General features: G+C 40.8%; 1 protein-coding gene and 1 pseudogene across 4 annotated transcripts in view; one reads left to right on the top strand and one right to left on the bottom strand.

Moving 5' to 3' along the window:
• The window catches only part of DDO (D-aspartate oxidase), a 90,413-nt gene that overhangs the window by 45,183 nt on the left and 32,665 nt on the right, over window positions 1–12,565 (top strand). For 2 of the 3 annotated variants that reach the window (XM_086927383.1, XM_086927384.1), the window contains one exon: window positions 6,251–6,359. The exons of the other annotated variant lie outside the window; for it this stretch is intronic. In XM_086927383.1, the coding sequence (XP_086783509.1) occupies window positions 6,251–6,359 (109 nt within the window). The remainder of the gene's footprint in view (window positions 1–6,250; window positions 6,360–12,565) is intronic. 3 annotated transcript variants of the gene reach the window in all.
• LOC147708738 (small ribosomal subunit protein uS19 pseudogene) lies at window positions 11,933–12,357 on the bottom strand (annotated as a pseudogene). Its single transcript, XR_015296514.1, has one exon. The product of XR_015296514.1 is annotated as a small ribosomal subunit protein uS19 pseudogene (transcript).

Raw genomic sequence — 12,565 nt, forward strand, 5'->3', positions numbered from 1 at the left:
AATGTAGCCTACATTGCACGGCTCCAGGCCTTAATCGAAGTTAGACATCACAGATCACAGTCTCACTTTATTCCATCACTAGGCCACACACTGTTTATCACATTCTCATTGTACAGCAATCCCACACGCTACATATTCCAGCAATTGCTGATTAAGTTTTTCAAGAGTAACACCACATTCTCACACACCTACATTGTACGTGTCTTATGATATCACTGGATGTGTGCTCCTTGTACACATGTATCGAACAAAGAAAGGGAGTGGCAGCTTTTATGTATTTTTTGAAGGGCAGGTCGTTACATTGTTAGAGCATACAAATATGCTAGGAGCCATGATGCTTTCTTGCCTACATCGGAACATTTTTATGTTCGAGGTAGCAGTGTACACACAGAAGTGAGGCACGGCCATGGGCACTTGCTTCACCCCCAGCCTAGCTAATCTTTTCCTGGGCTGGTGGGAGGAGCAGGTGATTTGGACTGAACAACACAATAGATTCACCGAGCACATCCCAATTTGGATCAGGTACATAGACAACCTGTTCCTTATTTGGGATGGTGATGAGAAGAGTGCCAGGGAATTCATTCATATCTCGGAAACATATGACCTGAGTCTCAGTTTCACTTATACCATTATCAGCACTTTCTGTGAATTCCTAGATGTGGCAATTGAGATCGAGGGAAACAAACTACAAATGTCACTCTTTAGAAAGAAGACAGCAGGCACAGTACGTTGCACGATGCAAGTCATTACCCAACACCACTCCTGCTTAGCATACCCTACGGCAAACTCTTGCAAGCTCGTCGTAATTGCAGCACAGATGAGACCTACAAAAAGGAACAAATGAATATCAAATGTAGATTTCTACAACAAGGTTATTCAGAGAAAACTCTCAATCAGGCCAGCAAGAAACTGGAAGGAGTTAAGCAAAGGGATGTTCTATTTAAAAACAAGACCAGAAATAAGAGTGAGGATAACAGACTCAGACTCATCACCACATATAACAAAAGATCCCAACTTTTAAGCTGCTTGCTTAGGAAACATTGGAACCTTCTAATACCGATCCCATCATTGGCAACTCCAAAGGGGCTGCCCCACAGGTAACATATAGACGACCAAAGTCATTAAGGGATTCCTTGGTGCACAGTTACCAGGAACACAGATTACCTTCGAATTGGCTTAATAAGAAATTGGAAGGTTTCTATCCCTGCGGTTCATGCGAAGCATGTAGCAACAGTAAAATCTGCAAAAGTTATACTACTGAGAAGGGCAAAACTAGATACATCCGCAAATTCATCACCTGTAGCACTGAGTTCACAGTATATCTATTAGAATGTCCCTTTGGGCTACGCTACATTGGTAGCACAAAATTACCATTGAAGTAAATAATATTACAGCACATTCGTGCCATTGCAAACAATGATCAGAGCTACCCCCTAGCCCGCCACTTCAGGGTGGAACACAACAGTGATAACAGTCTTCTAAAAGTTTTTGGGATTGACTGTATCATAAGACACACCAGAGGTGGGGACAGAGAGAAACAGTTGCAAATCTTGGAATCAAGATATATCAGTGACCTAAATACTAGAATTCCATTTGGAATGAACAGTAGTGAGGAATTGACTACTCACATTGGCTGAACATTGGTTTTTACACCTATTGTAAATTCAGAACTGATACAATTTCATATTTCCAACTTTATAATAATTGCCTGTTTTCTTTCTTTATTATTAATTGTGTTTTTATCTGCATCTCACTTATGTAAAACATTTTAGGCATTTGTTTAATATGCAGCCACATTTAATCTCCTAATATGGGCACTTGCCCTTGATTATTAGATCTAACACTCTTGTTGATTTTATGGAGAGCCACGTGGCTTACCATTTTTCATCCTCAGTTCACTATAGCAACTACGAGAATAAAACTGGCAATATTTCCGTTGCCAGTATGTTTACTTAGGGGCACTTGCCCTAAATTTGGAAATCTTTCCAAACCCTTGTCTTTAACTTTGGGCTACTATCCAGGCTAATGTATGGTAAGCCTAAGATATCCTGCATGATCAGTTTAGGGATCTATAACTGACTTACAGTCTTTGTGTGTTTCTTTTATTGGAGACATCTGAGCTTGTATATATCGTACAAATGCCTTTTTATGAATATTCACTGTTAGGTGATTTTGCACTTTTCGTGTTGAAACCGAATACATGTATATAACTAATACATTGCATTATGGATTGCCTCAAATAATGAAAGGGTTTATATATATATTTTTGACATTTAAATATTATTATTAATTGGGAAATGTTATTTGCAATTTTTTTTACATTTAAACATTATTAATTGGTTAATGTTATTTGCAGTTGTATTGATTTCAACATAGAACTTATAGGACTGATGGCAGTCTTTCTTCTATGTTTTTTCGGTTCTGCACGTATTTCTGTACGCATTGTGGTGGGTTGAGCACATGACATTAACTTGACAAAGGCTAACTGCTGAAATACGCTGTTCCTTTTGCACATAAAAATCTGTGCAGAGCCACTTGGTGTGCCGTCTCTTTTTTCAATTCTTATATTGAATGAATACTGATCTCTGAATCCTGATGGTGGTTGCTTCCATCGACTGCACCGGCACTGCGAGGCCAGCGGCGGTGGATAAGCAGCGTTGTGTATATATATATATATATACTCTGCTTCCTCGATAAAGAAAGGATTGTCTGGGCCACTTCTGAGTTGAAAGCGTCTTTATTAGGACAGCTTCGCTCGATGCGTTTCGCAGGGCGCGCCTGCTTTTTCACGAGGACGAGACAAAGGTTTTCATTGAATTAAATGCAAGTCGCATGGTATTCACGTCATACCAACAAACATTGACAACAGACTTGCTGAAGTCTTCACGGAGCTCATACATTTTGCGGCCATTTCACAGCACATAATTCATGCATTGATACTTCAAATTTAAAAAGTATAAACTGTAATGGTTATATGCACCAGTGTCATAATAATAGTCACATTTAATTGGACATTAAAGCAATAATAAAACATGTGAACATGCATGGCATTGACTGAGTGTCAGTATATATATGATCTATATATATATATGATATATATTTATATATATATACACACACACATACATTTTCTAAATGATTAATGATCATCAAAATTCTTCTATACTAGTATGTGTCATTTTTTTACCTGCAAAAAAGTAATACTGTAACATAAAAATACAGTTTATCTACCTATACGTGCACTGGTAGATTTCCTTCACCATTCCCATAATCATGAATACCCACCAAATAGAACAAGAAGACAAGCCTCACAGGGATTGAACCAACCAGGACCCAAATGATGCCCTCAACTACTCGGGTTGACTTGATCTGTACAAATAGCCTTCAGCGTACATGCGCATGATCTAGACCATCTGTTGCAGGATTTTTACACCGCTGTTTGACAGATTCACCGGCCTGATGGGATCAAATACTGCTGCTTTTCAGACAAAGGCATCGGCCCTGACCCCCACAAAGTAAAGAACATTCAGGAAGCACTCGTCCCATCATCTGTGTCAGGAGCCCCCAGGTTTCTGTGCATGCTGACATGCTGCAGGTGCTTCATAAAAAATCTATCAGATATCACCGGCCCGCTCAAGGATCTCACTGAGTCACCCAACCCATGGGCATGGGGACCTGAGCAGGAAGAAGGCCACTCTGTCCCCAGATACCACTCTGGTGTACTTCAACCCCCTGAGGGATACTAGTGGTAGATGCATGCTAGTCCCACCGGCCTAGGTGCAGTGCTGGCTCAACAACAAGAATAATAATAATAATAATAATAATAATAATAATAATCCACATTTGTAAAGCGCACAATCACCCGTAAGGGTCTCTAGGCGCTGGGGGCCCAGAGAATGGGTTCCGGTGGCATAAGCCAGCTGTACGCTTACACTTGCGGAACAGCGCTATTCACAAATAGAGCGTGAGGCTGTTACCGCCCTATGGGGCTGCAGGCATTTCTACATCTACTACACGGCCATCCCTTCTCCGCTATCACAGACCATAAGCCACTAATCCTGCTCTTCCAGGAGTCCTTGTCAAGGCCTCCCCAGAGAATTGAAAAGTGGATCCTGCAGCTGTTAAGAGTTTCAGTTCACCGTAGAATACCAACCTGGCTCCCGGAACCCAGAAGATTTCCTGTCCATGCATGCCCGACCAGCCACTCTCAGTCACACTCAGTGGAAACCGAAGAGTAGGCGAGGATGATTGTGGATCACTCCAAACTTCTTCTTATGTCCCTGGTGGAGGTAACAGGAGCTACCCAGTATGATGACTGCTTGCAGATCACTATCAAGTCAGTTGCCACAGGAGACTAAAGGCACTTCAAACCCCAACATCCCACAACTACACCCAGAAGGTCAGGGTATTTTTACCCTGCCCTTTCTCTTTTTTTAACGCTTTTGTTTGGGACTCGGCTGAGTACGAGTCTCAAGTTGGCTGCCAACACCTCCTGGTTGAAGTGTTGGCAGCCAATCAGATCTCTACACGAGATAGGGAGCATTCGCAGAGGGTTTGTGTCCCTTGATATACAAATCTGATTTTCTTTTAATAACTCTAAAACGACTGAATGGATTTACACCAAATCACAAAAAGCACACTTTCTTGACCAAGGGCTAGATTTCTGCCAAATTTGGTGTAATTACGACCAGCAGTTCCGGCTGTAGTCGTGTTTAAAATCACATGGGGAAAATGTGTTTTGAGACTCCCCATTTTTCTCAGGCCCATATGACGAATCTCCCCAAATTTTAAAGACCACAACTAAACAAATTTGCATCCTTGTTTTGAAAATTTTAGGAAGATTCATCAAACAGTACTAAAGTAATTGGTAAAACAAAAAACACTATTCTATGGAAACTAGGTCCTAACTATGACTACCTACTGGCGACTGCCAGTAGGTTATAAGTATATGTATGTGCATGTGTATGTATGTATATGTATATATACACAACACTCCATTCACCAGTTATAGTTTACTGAGCCCCACCATGCACTGCTTATGACCTCACATATTACATCTCTTGTGACATGATTAATGACATCATTAATAACATAACTGATGACAGCTCAAGTTATATTACTGATGACATCACTGATGACATCCTCCAATGATGTGACAGTTTACTATATGCTTCTGACACTGAAAGGTACTTAATGAGCTATATCTAGAGCAAATTTGCTATAGCTTCTGTACTTCCGATGAGTATACTCAATTACAACATGCTTCGCCTCTGTGTGTAGTAGGGACTTCACCAGCTAACAGTATTTGAGAGTCTATAGGTAGAGGGATCTCTGTGACACGTTTTTCACAGGGCAACAGCTTTGTGTAGTAGGGCTTGTAGACCACATGGGGTTTGGGTGTCGGGAGGGAGGGGGCAGTCCCTACATAAAGAACTATCCACAAGGTGAAACTTTTGGCCACGTAATGTGGCTTGGATGTCTAGCGGGAGTTCCCTCTCCATGAAGAGCTTTGCATAAAGACAAATGTACTTAGCTTTGACACCTAATGGAGCTAGAGTGTCCAGAGGTAGGGATTCTCAGTGAAAACCTGTTCACATGGCAAAGGATGCACATGGCAGGGGCTTGGCCATCTAATAGAACTAGTGTGTCTAGAGGGAATAAACTACATTGTAATGACTTTATGTTAGTACATGTTTATGTAGGTTATGCTTTACATGAGGCTGCATTATTTACTTCTTTTTTTTATCTCAAAGACTGTACTGTGTATAGAGTAAATTGAACTGAAGATTATTTGAAAATGTCATCAGTGATATAATCAGTGTTGTCAATTAGGTCATTTGAAATGTAATCAATGATGTCATTGAACATGTCATGACTGATGTGATATGTGAGTGCATAAGCAATGCTTGGTGGGGCACAGGTTATAGTTAGCTCAGTAAACTATCACAGGTCAAATGAAGTGATTTTTTGAGTTTAAAATGGTATTTTTAACGGTCCAGGTTTGTTAGGTTATGTGTCTCTAGCTGTTTTGGTTTGTGGGTGCATGGGTGTGTGGAGGTATATTGTTCTGCATGTAAGATTGGCCTATATCAATGTGTGCATGAATGTTTGTGTCTTTCCATGCACTCTCCATACAAAAGCCACATCTGTTTGTCTTTTATATGTTTGTTATTCTTGCTTTGAAACCCAATGATTGGGATAGTCTCCAATTATTTTATGTCTTGTCAATTGAACTTTGTCTTCTTTTTAGGCACACCTATTCATCAACAATTTAATTGGTTTAAGGAGACATTTGATTATCTGTTTTCCATTTATAATTCGGCTGAGGCTAGTGATGCTGGCATTATCTTACTATCTGGGTGAGTCCGATTCTTTTCAAATAGTGCATGTATTTATTTTTTTGCCTCATCATAATGCTGTAACTCTATTTGCTTTTGCTAATTTGTTTGTCAGCTATAAGGTACACAAATGAATTTAAGCTTAATTGCTTTCTTACAATAATAGATTAAATTCATTTTTAAATAATGTAAGTAAGTTGTACAATACAGAGCATAAAGTAATCCGTTAGGTCACACTGAGGTGCAACATGAACGATAAGTCCAAACAACTATTTATTTTAGCATAATCCATCACACATTCAGAAAAATCTTTGTGCGCTTATAACATGTAGTTATAATGAAAAGACAGCTGCATTATTGCTCAACAAACAATCAAATAAAAACTTGAAGCTGAACTACTTGCCAAACAGTCAAATAAAAATAAAAATTGAATACTGTAACCCAGAATAGTAGCATCTTGAACAGTCCTGTATAGATACAGCAAAGAGGTAAGCGAAAGAATACAAATTACTTTTTAAAGTAGGTGAAAACTTGATAAATCTAGTGATAAAGAAGTGTTGACACTCTAGTGGTAATACTCCACATACAGGATCCGCAATACTTGCAGATGGCTTTAGTATTACACAGAGGGGCCGATTACAATGCGATTTGGAAGGCTCCGACATTGGTCGGAGTCTTTTGAACTGCATCGTAATGTGCCGGTCGGATTTCTTTCTGACTGCCTCATTACAATAGAGGTGGTCAGAAAGGAATCCAATCGGTCATTCCAGCTGGCGTCCGCCAGGCGCAATGCATCAAGTAATCTCAACGATGGGCCTTTCCGCTCTTGAGATTACGAAGACAGTTTCCGACATGGTTCCCATGCCAGCCTGTCTGATATGGAAACCATGTCAGAAAGCACCTTTGGTGGCCCCCAGCAGGGCCCCCCAAGGCACAAGGCCTCCGGTTGGAGTTGGAGGCGGGGGGGGGCACCTATGGTGCTCCCCTGTTGATCCTTGCATCTTGAGGGGCATGCCACAGGGTGCAGGGATGAACCGCACCTCCCATTTTACATAGGGAGCATACATTACAGCCGGTATACGGCCGGAATGCATGCTCCCATTGTAAAATGTAAGGCATGTGACCGAACAGTGTTCGGTAGCATCCTAATGTGGCAGTCGGGTCTGCTGACTGGGTGTTGGTCGGTCCCATGACCGATGCGGTGTCGGGCGGAAGTAATTCTGCCTGACATTGTAATGAGGGCCATAGTATCTAGGACAGAATCATCTAGTGGACAATCAATTTATAACAACTGACTTGCGAAAAGTCTGCATATTCTTGGTCTATGTACCAAATAAAGTTGACCCTCAGACTTGGCATGCTATTCAATTGCTACTAACATGTGCCCCAGTCTATCATACTCTTTGTAGATATTACTGTTTTCTTAATCACAAGATCTTGCCATACTCTATGACTAAAAGGCATACTCTAAACTGTTCTTTTCGTATTCATTCCCCTTACATCAAACATATGTTATGCTCCTAAAATCTGCTTTCTCCACCAAACCTCTATTTGTGTTCACCAGACGACAAAATTCAAGAAGGAGGTAAGGTAACAAGATCATAGCAGCCTCAAAGGCCATGACATGAAGCATGGTTTACAGTTACTGGAGAGTGAATCTTTTGTAAAGGTTAACATTCTGGCCTTAGGCTCAACGTTTTTACAAGAGATGGATCCTTGTGAAAGCAGTTAAATATGTATGATGAGCACGGCCAAAATATTTGGGATCTCATCACATAGTCTAATGAAAGTGAACAGAAGAAGCTATTACAAAAATCAAGGATACTTACAGCAATCTTAAGAAGGATCCAAGTGGTATACAGCAGTTCTTCAATCATTACTATTGCTCTATGTATATACTCAGGATCCTAAACATGTATTACCTGAAAAACAGGAATGGCATTAACCTTTCAACACTGTTGGAAGCACAGGCACTTATGCTTGAATGCCCCATTTCTGTTAAATTCAGTACCCTGCGTTGTTGTTCTATAGGCTGAATTTGCAAGAAAGTTTGAATCATATTTATATCAGCCAGTACCCAACCAATGTCAGCTTCAACTAACGAAGACTATTCTCCATCCCAAAAATGGCATAAACAGCAAAATATTTAGGACATTCTAACAGATTATATTAATTGCAAATGCTACATATTATCGTTCTGCAAACAATGGACAGCATACAGGATCAGACTTTTTCAACTGTGGGGTAAGTTAAACCAGTCTATCCAGCAGTACCTATATTTTTCACTCTGTAGTGCGAGCTAATGGTGATCAGGAAAAAGGAGTGTAGTGAAAGGTTTCTTGTCAAAGTGACAAACAACATTAAAATCATAATGTTCTACTTATGTTGGGTACTCATGCAATAAGGAAAAAACAAATTATTACTATCACACTTCCATGTTATCAATTAAATCTGGAAAATATTAATTATTCATATTTAACTAATAGCATTTTCACCATCAGGCCAAGTTGCTTATGCTATACCTCTCTCAATAGCTCTAATGAGAGCAAAACACGTGTCAGGGGTTGCTTTGATTCATTTCAGGTTGGCTTGGTTGGTATCTTACCAATTCAAAGCTGTAATACTGTTCCTGGAGTGGTAAAAGGCGTTTGTTATTTTACAGCACGGTATGGACAGCATTGTGTTAGTCTTATGCTTAAACACTTTGCTGTAGAAATGGCAAAAGACATGCAGGCACATGCATCAAAGCCTTTTGCGATCGCAAACGGTGCAATTTGTAAAAATCGGCCGTTTGCGATCGCAAAATTAGCTTCTGCGATGCATCAAGTGTCAAGGCCCTCGCAATTTGAGAATTCGCAATTAATTGTGAGTTCTCAAAATGCAATGATCTTCCTCATGCAGTCAGGACCGAAAGAGATGAGGAGTTGAGTGTCATCTGCTTTTGACACAATCTCCACACCGCAGAATCTCACAACTTCTGCCAGAAGTGCGACATAGATGTTAAATAAAGTTGGGCTCAAGCACAAGCCTTGAGGAACTCCCTTGTTAGAAAGTATTTTTCTTGATTTAAATGGACCAAAACAAACCTACCGGGTACGGTTGTTGAGGAAGTCCCTGAGCTAGAGTAGTGCAGAAACATGAATACCTTCTTCATGTAGTCTGTGGATGAGAATGGAATGGGAGACCATGTGAAACGTGGCGGACAGGGCCAATAGAACCAACATGATCTGGGTTCCTACATTGAGAGAGAGTCTGATGTTTTCAGTGACTGCCACCAATGCTGCCTCTGTACTGTGTTGTGCTCTAAAACCCGATTGTGAAGGGTCTAAGATCCGATGTTATTTCAGCTAGGATATGAGCTATTTGTTAATGTGGCTGTCTAGAATTTTAGTGATCACAGGTAGTAGCGAGTTGGGTCTATAGTTAGTGAGATCTTCGGGATTGGCAGAGGACTTTTTTAGAAGTGGATATACCTGTGCACACTTCTAATATTATGGCAGTTTGGCAGAAGTTACTGGAAAATCAAACAATGATTTTACCAAAGTAGCTAGATAGCCAGCTAGAATGGACATTATCCTTGGTGGACAGAGGTCTAGTGGGGAGCCTGATTTTAACAGAGTTAGCATCCGCTGCACCTGTTTTACTGAACAGGGTTCGAAAGGCTCCAGAATAGCTAAGGCAACAGGGTGAGGTTGACTAAGTGCTGTATCTGGGGGTTCTGGGATTACACAAAAACTCCTATTTCCGGCATTTATTTTATATTCAAAAAGGTTAGCTAGGGAATCGCAGAGTTTCTGGGATGACGGGGCAGTAGTAATGCAGGCACAGGTTTCAAAAAGCTGCTTAGCGTTTTGTGGAGTGTCTTAGCAGAGTTGCCTTCTTGGGTGATTTTAGAGATAGTATGCATTTTCCGAGCAGCTCTGATCTTGTTAAGATAATTTTGGAGCATAACCTGGTAAGCTGTTTATCAGTGAAAGATTTAGTGACCCGCCAATGCCCTTCTAGGCGTTTACATTTCGTTTTGTCCTGTCTCAAATCATTAAAATACCACGGTGCCAGGTTTCTCTTAGAAGAAGGAAAAAAAAGTGGGTTTCTTAAAAGGGGCTATTTGATTAAGAGTATATGTTACAGATTTATGATAGGCATCTACAGCAGCATTGATGTCCAAAAAGAATGACAAAGTAGCCACTGTAAAATTGTTAGAGAAGGAGGTAGGAGTGACTGCCTTCCATGGACGATAGGGGCTGCTTAAATCGTTCTTAGTTTTTGCACAATGGTTTTTGCATAAAGTGGAGAACTTAATCAGATAATGATCTGACCATGTAATTGGGAGAGGTTCACATGTCACATCAGCTACATTTGTCAAAATAAGATCCAAGGTAATTCCTGCCCTATGTGTAGGTCCAGTGACTATTTGTTTCAGAAATAAGGTCTCCATATCAGCTAGGAACTAGGACACTCCTTGGTAGTTAGTATTCTCACCAAGGTAGTTAAAGTCACCCAATAGGGGAAATTCATCAGAAGCTAAAATGTGGGGTGCGGTAGAATCAGCTAATACCTGGCTAAAAACTTTCTTGGAGCCAGGTGGGCGATAAATCAATGCTCCCTCCAGACTTCAGTAGTTGGTATTAAGAATTTAAAGATGCACATCTCAATCCATTCTGAAAGTAAGAAGTACATTCTTGCAACATGTACAAAATCTTGAAGACAATGACTATGCCTCCTCCCATGTGTTTTTCCCTATTTCGTTTAACTAGCGGATACTGCTGTGGTATTGCTAGTGAGATACTAGGGAGTGCAGTGCCACATAGCCTGGTCTCGGTAAAGAAACATACTGGAGGGCGATGAGAAGAGATAAGATCCCAGGTCTCTATAGAGTACTTTACCATAGATCTAATGTTACAATAGAGCCTGTCTATGTTTCCCATACTGTCCTTGTGTAAACACGTAGTGTTGGCAACTTGCAGAAGAGGCTTTGTGGGAAGGATTTTATAGGGATCTGAGAGCGGACCAGTACAAGCAATCAAGTTCATCGCACAAGGAGTGAGCAAAGATAATGATCCTTTAGACTTAAGAGATTGATTTGAAAAAGGGCCACATTGCTGTGTTGGATTTGTAGAGGAGTACACCATGTAAAATTACTGGATATCACAAACATGGTTGTCATCCGGAAAGGGATACTTGTTTCTGATGAAAAATGCTAAAATAATGAGGCCAAATAATTGTTGTGCTTATTTTCTTATGAATGCGAAGTTCTATGTCGGAAAGTGTTTGAAAGAAGGTGGGAGAGAATGATTACAGGTGTTAGATGATGGATTTTCTCACTTCTAAAATTAATTCAAAAAAACGTTTAAATCAGTGTCTATTTCTAGATTCGTCCGCTGGTTAAGAATGGTGGGGAACGTTAGCTTGTTTGCAAGACTTTTGAGGCATGCAGATGGTCTGCAGATGGGCCAAATGACTTCATTATAAACGTGGCTCTGAAATTACACAATGTTGGCCTTTGTGAGGAGGCATTGCGTTTTACAATTTGGAGTTTGCAGCCATCAAAAAAGGAAATGGAAAGGAAAACTTTATTTACAACCAGATGGCGTTTACTTCAGAGGAATGAACCGGGAAGGATGAGTGGCACCGATATCCGGTCGGCCGTGCTTGACAGGCTTGTACGTAACGGGCAATCATCTCAGGCTTGATCTCCACCTGATTGAAGGTCTTCCTGTTGCACACGCCCACCATGCTTCCCATCAGCTCAGGGAGAAGGATCATGCTGCGTAGGTGAGTCTTCACCACCTCTGGTTTCTCCATGGGAGGAGCTTCTTTCTTTGCTTTGCGAGAGCGCTTCAGTAGGGAATGCTGCTTGAGGCACAGGCCACGTTTCAACCGCAGACACTGGCAAGCAAAGTACAACTGTATGGTTTGCTCATAGGACATGTCCAGGAGCTTGCCCAGGTCCACTCCCCTGTAGGTGAACTTCCTGAAGGTTCGCTTCTTCTTCTGCTCAACTTCCGCCATTTTGACAGCATCTCTCGGAAATTAGTTTATGCATTCTGTGAAAAATGTGAACTTTTGTAATGGCAGAATTTTTTCAGTATTTCTGCTGTGATTGGCGTATTGCCACTCATTGCCAGCATCACCTTTATTAGGAGGACATGCTTAATGTAAGGGTCTGTGACATTTCCTTCCTGCCATCATATACCATATCCTTCATTGGGCACCAGGAGTATCTT

This window comes from Lissotriton vulgaris, chromosome 6, assembly GCF_964263255.1.
Source record: "Lissotriton vulgaris chromosome 6, aLisVul1.2, whole genome shotgun sequence".
Lineage (NCBI taxonomy): Eukaryota > Metazoa > Chordata > Amphibia > Caudata > Salamandridae > Lissotriton > Lissotriton vulgaris.